The sequence below is a fragment of the Lynx canadensis genome, chromosome B1, assembly GCF_007474595.2.
Source record: "Lynx canadensis isolate LIC74 chromosome B1, mLynCan4.pri.v2, whole genome shotgun sequence".
Classification (NCBI taxonomy): domain Eukaryota; kingdom Metazoa; phylum Chordata; class Mammalia; order Carnivora; family Felidae; genus Lynx; species Lynx canadensis.
In genome coordinates, this window is record NC_044306.2 from 117,956,983 (window position 1) to 117,974,988 (window position 18,006).

At 37.5% G+C, this 18,006-nt stretch overlaps 1 protein-coding gene across 4 annotated transcripts in view; it reads right to left on the reverse strand.

Annotated features, from left to right (window-relative positions):
* Positions 1–18,006, reverse strand: part of TET2 (tet methylcytosine dioxygenase 2) — a 136,829-nt gene that overhangs the window by 33,881 nt on the left and 84,942 nt on the right. For 2 of the 4 annotated variants that reach the window (XM_030313329.1, XM_030313330.1), the window contains exons 3-6: positions 12,013–15,467; positions 10,276–10,366; positions 8,785–8,878; positions 7,941–8,149 (exon numbers count right to left, since the gene is read on the reverse strand). In XM_030313329.1, coding sequence (XP_030169189.1) covers positions 7,941–8,149; positions 8,785–8,878; positions 10,276–10,366; positions 12,013–15,421 — 3,803 coding nt within the window. In that variant the 5' untranslated portion in view covers positions 15,422–15,467. Of the gene's footprint in view, positions 1–7,940; positions 8,150–8,784; positions 8,879–10,275; positions 10,367–11,423; positions 11,848–12,012; positions 15,468–18,006 lie in introns of those variants that run through there. The other 2 variants (XM_030313331.1, XM_030313332.1) reach the window with 2 other exon arrangements.

An 18,006-nucleotide genomic window follows, 5' to 3' on the forward strand; every position in this document is an offset into this window, starting at 1 on the left:
GATACACCATGCTCATGAATTGGAAGAATTAATATTGCTAAAATGTCCATACTACCCAAAACAATGTATAGATTCAAAGCAATCCCTACAAAAATACCAACAGAATTTTTCACATAAGTAGAACATATAATCCTAAAATTTTTATAGAACCACAAAAGACCTCAAATAGCCAGAGCAACCTTGACAAGAAAGCTGGAGGTATCATAATCCCAGACTTCAAGATATGCTACAGAGCTATAGTAATCAAAACAATATGGTAATGGCACAAAAAATAGCCACAGAGATCAATGGAACAGGACAGAGGACCCAGAAATAAAACCAACCGTACACAGTCAATTAATCTATAAAAAGGAGGCGAGAATATACAGTGGGAGAAGACAGCCTTTTCAATAAATGGTATAGGGAAAAATGGACATCAACAGGCAAAAGAATGAACTGGATGGCTTTCTTACAGTATACACAAAAATAATCTCAAAATGGATGAGGACCTACATATGAAACCTGAAAACTCCTAGAAGAAAAAGTAAGCAACAATCTATTGGACGTCAGCCTTAGCAACATTTTTCTAGATATGTTTCCTCAGGCAAAGGAAATAAAAGCAAAAATAAACTATTGGGAATACATCAAAGTAAAAAGGTTTTGCACAGCAAAGGACACCATCAATAAAACAAAAAGGTTAACCTACTGAATGGGAGAAGATATTTGCAAATGACATATCCAATAAGGGGTTAATATCAAAATATATAAATAACTTCTATAGCTCAACACATAAATAAATAAATAAATAAATAAATAAATAAATAAATAAATAAAAATTGGGTAAAGGACCTAAATAGATATTTTTTCCAAAGAAGACATACAGATGGCCAACAGATACCTGAAAGGATGCTCAATATCACCAGGCATCAAGGAATGCAAATCGGAACCACAATGAGATATCACTTCATACCAGTCAGAATGGTTAGCATCAACAAGACAAACAAATGTTGGTGAGGATGTGTACAAGAAAAGAGAGTGCTCCTGCACTGTTGGTGGGAACATAAGTTGGTGCTACCACTATGGAAAACAGTTTGAAGGTTTGTCAAAAAATTAAGGGCACCTGGGTGGCTCAGTTGGTTAAACGTCTGACTTCGTCTCAGGTTATGATCTTGTGGTTCATGAATTGGAGCTCGGCATCGGGCTCTGTGCTGACAGCTCAGAGCCTGGAGCCTGCTTCGCATTCTGTGTCTCCCTCTCTCTCTGCCCCTCCACTAATCGCACTCTCTTTCTCTCTCTCTCTCTCTCTAAAAAAAAAAAAAAAAAGAATAAAACATTAAAAAAATTTAAATAAAAAAATAAAACTAGAAACACCATATGATTAGCAATCCAAGAATGAAATCAAAATAACTACATTTAAATACCATCAAAAAGAATACTTAGAGGGGTGCCTGGGTGGCTCAGTCGGTTAAGCATCCAACTTCGGCTCAGGTCATGATCTCGCGGTCCGTGAGTTTGAGCCCCACGTCAGGCTCTGTGCTGACAGCTCAGAGACTGGAGCCTGTTTCAGATTCTGTGTCTCCCTCTCTCTCTGACCCACCCCCGTTCATGCTGTCTCTCCCTGTCTCAAAAATAAGTAAATATTTTAAAAAAATTAAAAAAAAAAGAATACTTAGAAATGTAACAAAAGTATGTAGGACTTATATACTGAAAACTATAAAACATCATTGAAAGAAATTAAATACCTAAGTAAATGTAAAGACATCCCTTTGTTAACCAATTGGAAGGCTTAATACTGTTAAGCTGTCAATACTCCTCATAGTGGTCTACTGATTGAACAGAACCCCTGTCAAATCCCATATGGGGAAATTGAAAAAGTGATCCTAAAATTATCAAGGACATGAAAAGAATCCAGAGTAGCCAAAAAAAAAAAAAAAAAAAAAATCTTGTAAAACAGTTGGAGGACTTAACATAAATACAGAGAGAGTGGTTGCCAGAGGGGAGGTGGTAGGGGGAATGGATAAAACAGGTGAATTCCAATTTCAAAACTTACTACAAATTACAGTCATTAACACTGTATAGTATTGCCATAAGGACTGAAATGTAGGTAGATTAATGGAATAGAAGAGTCCCAAAATAACCCATACATTTTTGCCAATTAATTTTCAACAAGAATGACAAGACCATTTAATGGAGAAAACAGTCTCCTCAACAAATGGTGCTGATCTATATGCAAAAGAATGGTATTGGACTCTTACATCATAAAATTAACTTAGCAGGGATCAACAAGCTAAATGTAAGAGCTAAAACTATAATACTCTGTAAAGAAAACAGAGGTAAATCCCCAAGACCTTGGATTAGGCAATGGCTTCTTAGATATGACACTAAAAGTACAGGCAATTAAAAAATACATAATTTGATTTTATCAAATTTGAAAAATCCTGTGCTCCAAGGATATTATCAAGAAAGTGAAGAGGCACCCTACAGAATAAAAGAAAATATCTGAAAGCCATATATTTGCTAGAGTTCTAGTATCTGGAATATATAGAGAACTCTTGCAACTCAAAAAATATGAACTCAACTTAAAAATGAGTGAAGAATCAAGTAGGCATGTTCCAAAGAAGACATATGAATAGCCAGTAGTACATCAAATAATGTCTAACATCATTAGTCATTTGGGAAAAGCAAATCAAAATGACAAGATACACTTCACACCCACTGGGAAGGCTATAATAAAAAAAGACATACAATAACTAGTTTTGATGAGGATGCGAAGACACTGGAACCTCGACATACTGCTGGCAGGAATGAAAAATGGTACAGCTCCTTTGGAAAACAGTTTGGCATTTCCTCAAAGAGTTAAACATAGAGTAACCATATGACTAACAATGTCACTGCAAGAGAACTGAAAACATATGTCCATACAAAAACTTGTACACAGATGTTCACAGAAGCATTATTCATAATAGCCCCAAAGTGGAAACAATACAAATGTCCATTAATTGATGAATGGATAAGGAAAATGTGAGGTATGTATACACACACACACACACACTGGCATATTACTCATCTACTAAAAGGAATAAAACACTGATTAATGTTATGATATGGATGAACCTTTAAAACATTATGCTAAGTGAAAGAGGCCAGGCAGAAAGGCCAAATATTCTATACCATTAATACAAAATGCCCAGTACAGGCAAATCTATAGAGAAAGAAAGCTGATTAGCAGTTGCCATTTTAGGGGAGAGGAAAATGGGAACTGACTGCCTAATAGGTACAGGGTTTTCTTTTGGGAGTGAAGAAAACGTTGCACAACTTTGTGTATTATTACACAAATGAGTATATTGCTAATATTAGTGTGTTACTAATATTATACAATATTAGTATATTACTAAACCACTGAGTTTTAAGCTTTAAAATAGTGAATTTTAGGGGCGCCTGGGTGGCTCAGTTAGCTAAGCATCTGACTTCAGCTCAGGTCATGATCTCTTACTTGTGAGTTCGAGCCCTGCATTAGATTCTCTGCTGTCAGCATGGAGCCCATCTCGGTTCCTGTCTCCCTCTCTCTCTGCCCCTCCCCAGCTCGTGCTTTCTTTCTGTCTCAAAAATAAAACATAAAATACAATGGTGACTTTTATGGTATGTGAATTATATCTCAAAAAAATCTCTGCATAACAAGGTAGAGTGACTTCAAGATGATTTCCTACATGAAATGGCTACTAAAAGGCATTTTTATTTCTATGTTATTAGAATATTATTAAAATTAGCATTTCTCGGCTTCATTTTAACATGACTCAGAATTTGGCTCATGGTTACAACATTTGTTTACAACAAATCAGTAAAGCAACTGTAATAAAAATATTCATCTATGTAACAGATTTTTAAAAACATTCTCAACCTTTGAGTTACCATCTGGATTTCTACTGTAAAGGAAATATATAACTTTAAACTAAAAATTAGATCAGATATTCAACCTTATGCAAGTTTACAAACTAGCAAAATAAATTCAAATGTAATACATAAATTTATACTTTGAAAAATAAAAAACTTGTGAATTTGCAAACTCAAACAAAAATAATGGAAACAAGCAACGATCCTCAATCAATACACTACACCATTAGGTGAAAGTTTTCTGGGAAAACTTTAAGATGGACGAATCAAGCTGACAACTCCTGAACTCACTGAACACTCTTAACATCATTAAGAATGGAACAAAGCAGACATTTAACCCTCCTGATGGATATGAAGAATTAAGATTATTTCATTACCACTTACAAAAGCATTTTTGCCAATATATGCATAAATATACACATACGTAACTTTTTAAGTCTCTTAATATCAATGCACAAAAGACAGTTGGGATAGAGGGATAAGGTGAATAAAACAAATGTGCAATTACATACCCAGAATGTGGGAAATTTTACAGAGCAAATTATATAGTCTCTTTAACAAAAAAATTCACTAAAGAGAGGGGGAACTATTATAAATAAAAAGAGGCTTATGGAAACCATAATTTGTCTTCCAAACTGGGATACTTTTGAAAGTGATAGAAAGTTTTATTCATAAATATGCAAGACAATAGGCATGAACTGGTACCACTCAAAAGCCTCAATCAAATACAAGGTATGGGCTTTCTTGCTGGCAATATAGTTTTGCTTTTTATTATTATTTTTTGAAAAAGATCCAATTAGGAATCTAAATGTGGTCTGAACATGACATGAAAAGATATTAAAGAATCACTGTCAATTTTGAGATGAATGAAAATGACAGTGTAACTAGGTTTTATAAAAAACATCCTTGTCTGTTAGAGATATACACTGTCTGTTAGAGATGGTATCTGTATTTTGCTTTAAAACACTGTTGGGGTGGCAGTGGGGGTAGGAAGTGTAGGGGAAATATGTGAAATAGTATTGACAAAATGTTGATAAGTATTGAAGCTATGTAATGGGTCCACAGGGATTCATTAGACTGCACTCCTCCGTTTATGCATGTTTGAAAATTTTTATAATATAAAGTTAGCTTAAAAAAAAAAAAAACAAAAAAAAACACAACATTTAACATCACCCAGCATGGCAAAACACATTTCTGGCTTTGACTTTCTTATAATGACACTCCCACAACTCTTAACTTGCCAAAAACATATTGGTTAGGCTTAGTCATAAAATGGAAATCTCAAAGGGAAATCTTTAAAGGAGAAACAGCTGGTTAATCTCAAAGGAAATGTAAAAATCCATTTTTGACTTTCCCACTGAAAGATTACTCTGAGAGTTCTTTTCTGGACTCACAGTGGTTGGTTATGGCGCATGTAGGCATTGGGATTTGTAAGAACTCGGTGACGAGATTCATACAGCCTTGAATATTAAACTGAGTCAGCAGCCCCAATTTGAGATTATCCTCTGTTTTTGGCAAAGTCATAATTCTAACTTCTGCCAAATATAAAATGTATTTTATGGGGTATTAGAAACTTCAAAAGCTATATCTGAATGAAGTCTCTATTGCCATTGGTGTCTGTTTTAACTGTGTATGTTAAGTACATTGTTTTGTTTTTTGAGAATTATTCTAAACACTCTTAGCCCCAAGCTAAAATTTAGTCTAAATAATTACTCACCCTTATGATGGAATTCCAGACAAAGAGAAGCAAAAGTATGCAGACTGGCCTTTAAAATGTTTTAATCATTGAAACACATATTTCAATAGTTTTGTACTCGCCTCCTATTTAGACCACTTACACTGTGATTTTTCTTAGATCCTGGCCCAATCTTTTACTGTTCATGGATTTTAAATGCAAAATAATACAATTTAGGAAAGTTCTTGACAGAATTTCTTTCTATATGTCAGATTCCATGACAGGCAATGGCATTTATAGAAATTACAGAAAAGCCTTCAGGGGAAAAATACCAGATATATAATAACTGAAAATTAAATCAATTACAAAAAAATAAGAAATATAGTTTGCATGAAACTTCAAGAAATTTAAATTAAAACACTGCTATTTTCACAAGAAGTTCCTCAGTAGTTTAGAAGTTCAAGCCATCAAGTCTAAAAGGAAGTCTGCTTTAAAAAACAAGGCAGAGGGGCGCCTGGGTGGCTCAGTCGGTTAAGCGTCCGACTTCGGCTCAGGTCACGATCTCACGGTCCGTGAGTTCGAGCCCCGCATCGGGCTCTGGGCTGATGGCTCAGAGCCTGGAGCCTGCTTCTGATTCTGTGTCTCCCTCTCTCTCTGCCCCTCCCCCGTTCATGCTCTGTCTCTCTCTGTCTCAAAAATAAATAAAAACGTTAAAAAACAAAAAATAAAAAAAAAAACAACAACAAGGCAGATAGTTAATTCCTGAGAAAAGTGCTATCAGGGACATCATCTCAAGGTGCCTTAACTTCATTTTCTTTGATTAAAGGCATTTAAATACATCTTTTAAAGAAGGAGCAAGGGAAATTAGGGTAAACTGAAAAGTATTTTACACATAAAGCTGTCCATCATAGGTTTATGAGTCATATGTTATGAACCAGATTTCCACTTTCCAACACATCAATTATAAAAGTGGATTTATGGCAGTGAGGAACACACACACATACATGAGATTTTTGGATCATAACTACCACGGGAAGCTAAGTCCCCACCTTTGATATGTGAACAGTAACTTTCCTAGACATATTATTTATAATTGGTTTGCATACCCCCCACGACCCAGAGAGAGAATCCATGTTAGTATTTACTAACCATGTTAGTAAAGCTATAGTAGTCAGAATAATAGTCAGCAAAGGAACAAATGAGGTTACAATGGGATGTTGCAATGAGTGGCATAGTATTTCTATAAATTCAGTAAACTATATTGCAGTTTGGTGAATGCAGAGGAAAGGAGACTAAAGGAAGAAATGCAAAATTAAAAAGAATTTTAGAACTGGGGCGCGTGGGTGGCTCAGTCGGTTAAGTGTCAGACTCTTGATTTCGGCTCAGGTCATGACCTCAGGGTTGGTTGGAAGATCACCCCGTGTAGGGCTCCGCGCTGAGTGTGGATCCTGCCTGGGATTCTCTCTCTCTCTCTCTCTCTCTCTCTGACCCTCCCCTGCTAGTGCTTTTTCTCTCTCTCAAAATAAACAAATAAACATTTTTAAAAAGTTATTTTAGAGCCAGCTGTCAGTAAAATTACACTGTAGCATTTCAGTGTAGCACTGTGAATTCTCCCATACTCTTTTTAAAAAAATGTTATACAGGAATAGCAGAGGAAGAATAAAAATGAAACTTTCTCCAAGTGAAGATTTAAACTTCCTAAACTGGATAAGGTTGACAAACAAAGACATACTAGTCCTTGGATGCACTAAATATATTTAACTGCATACCCCTGGCTCTGTTCCAAATGTTTATATTCCTGGAAAATAATGCATAAATAGCCACTAATTTCTTGATTATTTAGTAGCAGTAAAAATGAAAGCAATTTTTATTGGTGTTGTGAAAATGATAAACTTGATTGAACTGAAGTCTGAATCAGTCTGTTTCTACAGAAATTCTATAAGCCTTATATTTTCACGTTTGCTACATTAAGGTCCTTGACCTGGGAATCCTAAAATTTCTCATCAAACTTACTTTCTGCTTCAGCTACTGCAACACAGGAATGGTGTCAATACTTACTAATGTGGTTGCCAGCCACACAAAGGGCTGTCACATGCACCAAGTGGACACACAGATACTTTCAAATTTACGGCACGACTGAGTTCATGTGGGTACGGACATTCAGACTTGCAGCAAGCTGCTCCTAACTAAATGTCTACGCCGTCTGAAGGTACAAAAGAATTCATGGAATCGCCTTGGATTACCCGTGTTAGCAAATACGACTTCCTACTGCAGGACTGGGAAACAGGCATTTTGATCCCCATTTAGTAAATGTACAAATGCACGTTCAACTCTCTTCCCACAAACCAATAATTAGGTTTTGCTCTTAGTGGAAAGAGAGGGAGGCATCACTTACTCTTCATTCAGGGCACACCGACGATTGGTGAGAGTGCCATATTTCCTCAGCGTTTCGGTGAGCTCTGAGTAGAGTTTGTCAGCCAGAGACAGTGGGATTCCTTCCCACACCAGGATGAGAATCACAATCACAGCCGCCTCACAGGTGTGGCCAGCTCGCTCCCGCACCAAACATAGTAGCTTCTCCTCGCTGCAGCTTCTGCGAACCACCTGTGTGGGTCACCATTCCACCCCAACACCCCCACCCCAACCAAAACAAAACAAGGGTCACTTGTGGCAGATGAGAGCATTGATTTATGTACGTATATTTTTGCATGTCTGGGTCACAATTAGGGCAATGTTTGCCAGCTCCTGCAACTTGCCTTTTGCTAGCCATCTATACGGTGGGGTCAGAATTAGGCGGGATGCAAAACCGTGCAATGTTTAGCAGACTGTGCCCAGTACAGTGGGGGGGCAATGCCCCCTACATTAAAGCTAGAGCTACATGGAAGACATGCTTGTCTTTTTTCACAAAGTTCAAGGCTTTCAAAAATGACAACATAAAGATTAATGGAAGGTATTTAAAGGATTAAGGTGACTTCTTCCTATCCCAGGAAGAATCATACTTTTTAGCAAATTGAATGGACCTCGTCTTCGCTATTACATTCTTTCAATTAAATACAGTTTGTACCTGACTTAAAAACTAATGCCTTTTCTTTAAGAGATGACACAAAATAAATATAAGCAATGTTCATTTCAACCGGCATAAATGACTCTTTGATCTGGGTAACCCAATTCTCAGAGTTAGATTAATGAATCAAAATGCCCACGACTGAAGATCAAAGGCCTCATCAGGTCACACTTACCCATTTAGCAATAGGACATCCCTGAGAACTTTTGCCTTCTTTACCAGTATAGATGACTCTTTCAATCCTAATAGCTTTACCCTTCTGTCCAAACCTTAAAAGAAATCCACAGAAACACACACACATAAAATTAGCAAATGAAGCTGAGGCAACCAAAATACTGAACATTTGAGCATAATTTTATTCTATGACCACATCCTGAGAAATGAATGGTTTATTTTTAAAAAATAGGTCTAAGCCAAGCAAACTGGATAACAGACTTTAAGCTTTATACTTCTTCAGTATCAAAATATATGGATAATTGTAATGAACTATTTTGAAATTATATGTTGGGTGAAAATAATGGGAAAGCTTATTTTTAGACATAATTTCACAAAGCACAAAACTTTTTAAAGTTTGTTAAGTTCAGTCTTCTAAGACATATTACTATTTGGTTTTTGTCCTTTACTAAATTTAGCTATTTTAAAACTTGGGGAATCACAATAGATTCTAGTTAGAACTGTTCCTCAAAGAATCTCTAACATTTTTAAAAAGATGGTTCACAAATCACTAGCATCCAGCAATTTTGAAAATATAGGATAGTTCTAGAAATAGATTATATTTTTCCTTAGGACCAAGGCACTACTTACTGCTTGCTAGTAACAAAAGGCACTTAGGGTATCTGCCAGGCTACTAGATGATTATTTAGTGAATTTCTACATACTAATTAGCAACGAATAATTTGTAAATTGGGCAAGAATGATACAAAACATGTCCTTGCTGCCCAGAACGTCTCCTAATATATTTTAATGATAACACTGCCTACCTCTTAAAGAAAGGCACCCTAGCACAGTAACAGCTCACTGCTGGGGATACCAATATGAAAGTTTCTCTTTGCATTGATTATCTCACTCATTAGAGTCTTCTACATGCAGGACTAACTGTGTAGATTCAGGTAAATACTTGCATACCTGTGATTAACAGTAAAAAAAAAAAATGCAGCTATAAATAGAATCCTCTCTATTTCTATTCAGCATCTCACACTTACCCTCTGCTCATACTAAGGGATAACGTCCCTAGAGGGAACTACTCGTTTACAGCTCTAGGTGAATTTAACTCAACGGCTCCTTTCTTGTGCCACATTTCCCCGCTGTTTCTTCTGCGACCCTTTATCATCAAGTGGGAAAGCCAGAGTGGGGCCTGTCTTTGCAGCCGGTGCCAGGACCCTTGCGCCTGGCAGGCTGGCTGGCTGGTTCTTGTGCGTGCCTGGGTTTTCTGGCATCCATCTCCAAGTGGGCAGCCTGTGCCAGCTCGCAGACTATTAGTCCTGTCAAATATTGTGACTCTCTGGTGAATAGCACAGTGTGTAGTGCTGGCAACCCTGGAATAGCTAAGCCTACTAATAATTACTCAATTTACAATTGTTTACTGCTTTGTATGTGAAAGCTGAAAAAATTCTGACATATACAAAAGGATAAACGTTAATCTGCCCTGTGCCTTTGCGTTAATTACCTTTCTTCCATGATTTCTCTAATAGCTGCCACATTAGGACCTGCTCCTAGATGGGTATAAAAAGGACCTTCATCTTTTTCAATAATTTGCTCTGTTGAGATAATAGAAGATTATTATTTTAGACCTCAATTATACTAAATATAAAGGCTACATCCACAAAGCTTATCCCCCAACTGCACATTAAGGGCCCTAAATGTGACTGTAAACATTTTTTTCTTTAAAATGAATAAATTGATGGACTAATCTATTAGAAAATGTGCCAAATAATTAAGTATATGTACATGCTGGCTGTTGGATAAAAATATATGAAATTACATTTCAGATACGGAATAAGAAATTATTTATTTTAAACAAAATAAGTGGAACTAAACAAAACAGTGAGGGAATTAGATTATATGTAATACCAACTAAAATTCAGTTTTTTGAATTGAAACAAAATTTTATAGCTAACTAGAAGCCTGCCTGATACTTGGATATTAAAAGATTAAAAATAAAATTTCCTGTCTTCTCTCACCCCAGGATATTGCTCAGTTTTTATTGTCAAGGCACCTTTTTCTCCTCTTGTTTCCCCTCAACATTTAATAGCTGAGTTTTGAAAATAAGAATATTAAATCCAGACCCATATTTGTATGTACGTGAGAATAATTTGATGAGAGAAAATACTGGAGAGAGGGTCAGGTAAAAGGAAGAGGTTCTTGTAAACTACCAAAGATGGAAAGTAGGAGGAGAGGTTAGGATGATAGAGGAAACTGCAGATGATTAGAACTTACCTAATGTTATCTATGACTGCACCCCTGAGGCAACCTAATATTAACCACACAAAGGGGCAGTATGGATCCTCCCTCCATTCTTCTATAAAATGTGGGGTGTCCCGTTGTAAGAGGAATAAGAAAAGGCGGGCGGACCATTGGCCACATTAGTTTAACATTTGTTTTTTCAAATGTCTTCTACTGTGTCCAAGTTGAGGAACTGTAATAAAGTCTTCATATATACATATATTTATGCATCTATTGGCAAGATGGTTTCCCTATTCCAATGGACCTATTACATATCCTGAATTTTTTTTTAAAAAAGGTGTTTGTTTAAAAAAAAAAGAAAAGGAAAAAAACATATTTTCTATCAGAAGATAAAACTTTAAAGAGAAAATAGAATCAAAATGAATATAAATCGTACAATATTTCAAGGTTATCAAGGCAGAAAGGGCAACTTCATGAGTATCCAGAACGTCAGCATTACAATTTCCCCCAACTCACCAAGATTGAAGATAATAACTTCCCACTTATGTAGAAATTAATGTTGTGAAACCACTAATACATCCAACCTTGAATTAATACATATTAAAAAGCTCCTACATGAGTTTACATATTAGCAGTTATTTTCTCATTTTAATAGATGTTTTTGCTGTCTAGGTGTCTCTCCAGGAGGTGATGTACAAAGAGTTAAACAGATTAATCTAAAACTGATACCTTTATATTTTAAAGGGTTTTATTAGAGGAAAAATGAGCATGCACATTGTTTTAAGTTTTTGGAAAAACAATGTAAGTGAAGTTCTCTCTTGCACAGCAGAAGCATCTGTAATTTAAAGACAAGAAATGTAAGCTTCAGACTTTTTATGAGCCTTTACAAATTGCTGCCAGACTCAAGATTTTTTAAAAAAGAAAGAAAATCCCATATCTGAAGATGAATTTGCTAATTCTGGATAAACACCATGTGTCTCAGTACTTTTCTAGCACTTACCTACACATCTGCATGATGGAAAATCATATTGAGTCTTGACAGGTGTATCCAATAAATTTTTTATAGGAGTATCTAGTAATTTGGAAGGTGACTCTAAAAAATTATTGAGAACAGAACCAGCTGTTCTTTTGGTTGGTGTCTTTTCTGCAGAAGGAGTTGCTTGTTGCTCTAAAGTTTGGGTGTGGCTATCAAGTTCTGCAGCAGTGGTTTGTCTAGTTAAAACTGTGACTGGCCCTGACATTTCAACTTTCACTTGCTTCTGTGATTTGAGAGTTAGAGCCTTATGGTCAAATAGTGACTTGACCTGAAACTTCTTCAGATGTTGCTCCATGGTCTCAAGGATGCTCCTTTGCTGTACATTATCACAACTCGGGGGTGGAATCTCTTGCTTAGTTACCTTTTTCCACATTTTGTTTTCTGGTTGTGCTGCCATGGGGCGCATACAGGTATGGGGCTTGGATCCAGGTTCAACCTTAATTGGCCTGTGCATCTGATTATGGCAAGACTCAGTTTGGGGTTGTTGTGTTTGCTGCTGTTCTTGCTTTTGCAAGAGGTGCCACCGTAGAGCAGCATGCTTTTGAATGTCCTTCTGGGGAGGGGTCTGAAGGTGACTTCCTCCCTGGTCAGACACAGGGAAAGCATTTGCTTGGTTATGCATCAGGTACCTTTGCTGAGGGGGTTGTGCCGCTTGGTGACCAGACATGTCTTGGTTTCTACTTCTATATCCCTGTAGAACTGAAGCTTGTTGTGGCTTCTGCTCCTGTTCTTGAAAGCACCTGTGAAGAACATCTTGCTTTGGAGTCACATTATTTGGAAAATATTGCATGTGATGCAAATTTTGAGTCTTGTTTCCTGCAAAGAGGTCAGAATTGATAGTGTGTTCCTTATTTTCTGGAGCTAGGTGTGTATTGTTCGAACAAGAAATCTGTAGTTTGCTTGTATTTGATTTCAAGGTCTGACCATAGGGGGAATTTCTACTATTCATATTCTGCACTTGCTCCAATCCCATTTGACTATTATGAGTCTGGAACTCACTTGATTTCAAATACTGATTTTCACCACGGAAACATTCTTCCATTTTAATCTGGCTAAAGAATGATCCTTCTCTTTGCTGATCGTTGTTGCCTTGGGGGTGAGAAAAAGTCTGGGACATTTGTTCTTTATTCTTCATTTGTAATTTTTGCTGCTGCTGCTGGTTTTGAGCGATAAGTGAATTCTGGGATGGTTGCGGTTGTGCTGCCTGCTTGTGAGGCTTGTGTTGTAAAAGGTGCGAGTTTGAGAATGGCTCAGTCTCCGAAGCCTGCTGATTCAAGTGCTGTTTCAATGCTGGGGGCATGAGTTTCTCAGTTTGGGGATCTGGTCTTTGCTGAAAGTAAAACCTAGGGGTGCACAGTGACTGCACGTGAGCTTCGGATGAAGGGTCTGTCTTAGAGAAGTGCACCTGGAGTGAGGGTTTTTGGAACTGGAGCTGTTGGTCCACTGTACCTCGAAACTGCCCTTGATTCACCTCACCTTGGTACCTTTGTGGCCTCTGCTCTGGCTGCATTATTTTCTGGATGTATGCCTGCCCTGGGAGCCCCCCAGGCAGGTTGGAATTTCCAGTGTATTGTTTGGAGGTCATTTGAGTGGAGGGGTTGGACTGATACTGAAGAACTGACCGCAGTGATGCCTCATGACATTTTGGATGGGATTCTGCTTGATGAAAGTGAGGGGGCTTCAATTCAATCCACCCTGGTTTCAGATAGGGCTGTGCTGGGGGCACAAGACCTCGTGTTTGTTCCTTGTCTCGACCCTTCGGAATATCTTGCTCTTTGTGTCCCATCAACTGCTGGCAGTGGTCCTGTGGATCCCCACTGCTACCAAGAATTGGTGGGTTATGCTTGAGGCGTTCTGATATTTGTCTCGCTTTCTCAGAACATGAGGGAATAGTCACTGTCCCTGGAGTCCGCATGTCATTCTTGTTGACACAATTATTCTGAGGCCTTTCTGGTAGCATCAGAGAGTGGTTGGCTACATGTGTAGATTGATTAGGACTCGGGGATGACTGTGCCTCGGGCTGACCCTCTATTTTCACTTCCCTTAAAAGAGTTGTGTTACTTTGGTTGGGGTAGTGATGGTGTTCTTCCAAAACTCCATCGTTCAGAGTGCTTTTTCCATCTGAAGGAAGCTGAGAAACCTGTGAAAGAGGAGGAGGGGGAGAAAGAAGCAATTGTGATGGTGGTGGTGTGGTAGGGGCAGAAAAGGAATCCTTAGTGAACACTGAGCTCTGCTTGAAGTAAGCACCATTCATTTCATTTTGCTTTAAATACCGTTCAGAGCTGCCACCAGGAGGCTGCAAATTGCTGCTGGAACCTGAACAGAATTCTTCACCAGATACCAGATTTGCGGTTCCTTGGATATTACTGTTTTCGTCACGAGACGGGCATATCTCAAAAACTGATTTTTGTGTTTCTGGTTTCTGAAAGGGACAGGTCCCTACCATTGCAGCTGTCTTACTGGCTTTGTCAGCATCACAGGCCTCAGTCACCACTGCAACTGGCTCTGGAGGCAGCTCAGAGTTCGAGGTCTGTGGGAGATTGATCTGCCCTGAGGTATGCGATGGGTGAGTGATCTCACAGGACAACTCATTAGTAGCCTGACTGTTAATGGCATGTATGTGAGATGTGGTTTTCTGCACCGCAACGGAAACACAATCTGGATAATATTGAGACAGTGTTTTTTCCAGGAGTTCACCATGTGTGTTTTCCATGGAAGAGGCAGAAACTGTAGCACCATTAGGCATTAGCACTGCCTTGTTTGTAAGAAGTAATATAATGTTCTTGTCATGGTAGTTAGCATTTTTCTCCTCCTGCTCTTTCAGAATCTGAAGCTCTGCTTTTTCAGACCTACTGCAGTTATGTGTTGAAAAGCTGATGAGATCTTTAACTGCATTTTCTTGGACTACAGAGCTTGCAGATTCTCTCTTATCACTCAAGTCGGAGACATTCAGTTGACTGCTGCCTTTGCCTGGATTTCTTTCTTGGCTTTCCCCGAAGTTCTTTCTTTCTCCATTAGCCTTTTGGTCTTGTCTCAATTTCTTGTTCTGATGAAGCCCAGAGAGAGAAGGTTCACTAACTGTGCGTTTTATTCCTCCATTCTGCAAGCACCTGGAATACCCTCTACCTTCTTGTATAAAGTCCGGACTCACGCGACTATTCTGGCTTCTCTTCATATGGGGTATTCCATAATAACTTTTGAAAGACTGCCACTTGGTGTCTCCATTCACTTCTGGATAAGGTCTCTCAGTTAATGGGCTTCCATTCTGGAACTTTAGAGCCAGAGGTTCTGTCTGGCAGATGGGAGAAGGAGATGGTGTCAGGAATGGACTTAGTCTGTTGCCCTCAACATGGTTGGTTCTATCCTGTTCCATCAGGCTTGCTTCGGGGCCATCCACAAGGCTGCCCTCTGAATGAATTCTAAAGAGCATGGAAACAGAAATTGAAGTGCATTAATACATATCTAACACTAATAATAAATCTTAGAGAATAATCATGGCCTTAATATTATCAAAATTCCTAGACTTAGCAAACTATGATACTCCTTTTCATGTTTCAGAGGGACAACCAATAACTACTCAGGATCCGATTATTCTTGTCTTCCCAGCAGCTCTCAAATATTCATGGTCATAGAGAACAAAGATAATTAAAATCACCAGCTAAGGTGGTAAGTTCATACTGCATTAGTAAATAGTATCAACTTCCTTCCCAAATTCTTTCTGTAAAAATGCTAAGAACAAGAAAGACTACCTCCTTTCTTTCTTCTCTAGTACTTTACATATCCAATTAATTCCATTTCCTACATATTCCTTGAATTATCTTCTCTGCTACTTGGTAGCCAGACCAATATTATCTCACTTCATTATCTGTTGCAGTCAGTAGCTTTTTAAAAGGTTTCTTCCCTAGCCCAGCCTGTCTTCTCTCCAGTCCTTCAAGATTCCTTCAAATTGTTACCAAAGGGAATATTCTCAGTGCAAATCTGATGTCATGTTCTCCTTTAACACACTTTATGGCTCCATATTGCCTGCATCAGTAGTTCTCAAACTCTTTCACCCACCCACCTGAAAGACCAGGCATGCTCCCTTTAGTGTTAACTTCCCAGGAAATGGAATGGGGTAAAAAGTGTAGTTTATAAAATGTCATTTCTAGGTGATTCTATGTCTTCTTCCACAGGGGCTTTGGCTGCCCACTTCTACTGACAATTCCTGCCTGATATAAATGGTTTTTCATTGGCAGATTTCTTTTTTCTCTCCTACTTCCTCTCACGTCTGAAGCTCCAACTATAACAATAGCTTATAAATACCCAAACATGGTAACTGTTCAGACATTCATGCTGTTGTTTGTTGGCCTAGAATGCTTTTGTAGTCCCGAGATTTGTCCAGTGATCCCTACGCGTCCCTCTAAAATGGTCTCAGATATCACTTCCCCTAGGATTCCTTCTTTGATTTTCCAAGAGAATTAATCACACCCATTCCTATGTTGTTTCTATATCTTGTATACGGTCTACTGCTGAACATATCATACTCAATTTTATTTTGTTTGCACACTGGACTGTGAACTTAAGAATACTTTGTTCATTTTTGGGGCACCTGGGTGGCTCAGTCAGTTGAGCATCCAACTTTGGCTCAGGTCATGATATCATGGTTCATGAGTTTGAGCCCCATATTGGCCTCTCTGCTGTCAGCCTGTCAGTGCAGAGCCTGCTTTGGATCCTCTGCCCCCCTCCGTCTGCCCCTCCCCACCTTGCACCCTCCCAAAAATAAATAAATCTTAAAAAAAAAAAAAGGAATACTCTGTTCATTTTTGTGTTTAGTATAGAGTGAGCAATTGATATAATTTTGCTCATTTCTTCATTCACTCATTAATTCAAATATTTCCAAGGCAAATACTCATGGAGATTTCAAAGTCCAAATGATTAGAGTGCAAGAAGAAATGAGCACTAAAAAACATAAATAATCCATCCTACAAAGTGAATTCGGCCCCATTCACAATACAGGCACGCTTTATTTTCTCAGTTTTTCTCATCGCATTTATTTTAAGGATGTAAGTAGGAAAAAAAAAATCAAGGCTATTTTCCCTTTGGGCTATAAAAAAGCTTTGTTAAAATAGTCAGTGGTTACTAACCAAGACAAATGAAATAGAAAAAGAAATAAGATATAAACATTGGAAAGCAACACTAAAGTTATCTTTTATAGATAATAAGATTGTATACTGGTCAACCAAGAGAATCAACTGAAAAACTGTTGCAGTTTATGAGAATTCAGTAAAGTAGCTGAATACAAAAATCAATAGCCTTGTTATAGAAAAGCAAAAACCAGTCAGAAACTTTTGTGGAATAAAATACTGTAACAGGAAAAATATTCTTAAAACACTAGGAATACATTTAAAAAGAAATGTAGAAGACCTATTTAAGTAAAACTTGTTAGTTTTATTTGTAAAACTCTGTAAAATTTATGCATGCAAAAATAAACTCATAAGCAAAGTTAAAAATCATATAAAACTGCTTAATATACAGAACTTTGACAAATTGACAAGGAAAAGACCAGTCATTGAATATACAAATGACCAAGAGACATGGACAGTTCACAGAAAATGAGATGCAAATGGCTCTTAAATGTTTAAAGAGATATCTAGGATCACCCATAAATAAAAAAATATAATAAAACTTCAACAAGATACAATTTTTTTCTCAAGTTGGCAAAGGTCAAAAGTTTGATAATACACAATGTTGGCAATCATGTGAGGAAACAAACAGACATTCCCTTGTGTGTTCTTGGGAATGAAAACTAGTATAAATACCATTAGTAGCAATTTAGCAATAATCTACAGAGTTTCATAGAAACTTCAGTTTTAAGAAGTTATCTAGCAAATATGCTCATATATATGTTAAATGATGTATAAACAATCTTTTGCAATAGCAAATGGTTGGCAACAACCTATATTTTCAGGTGCAAGTATT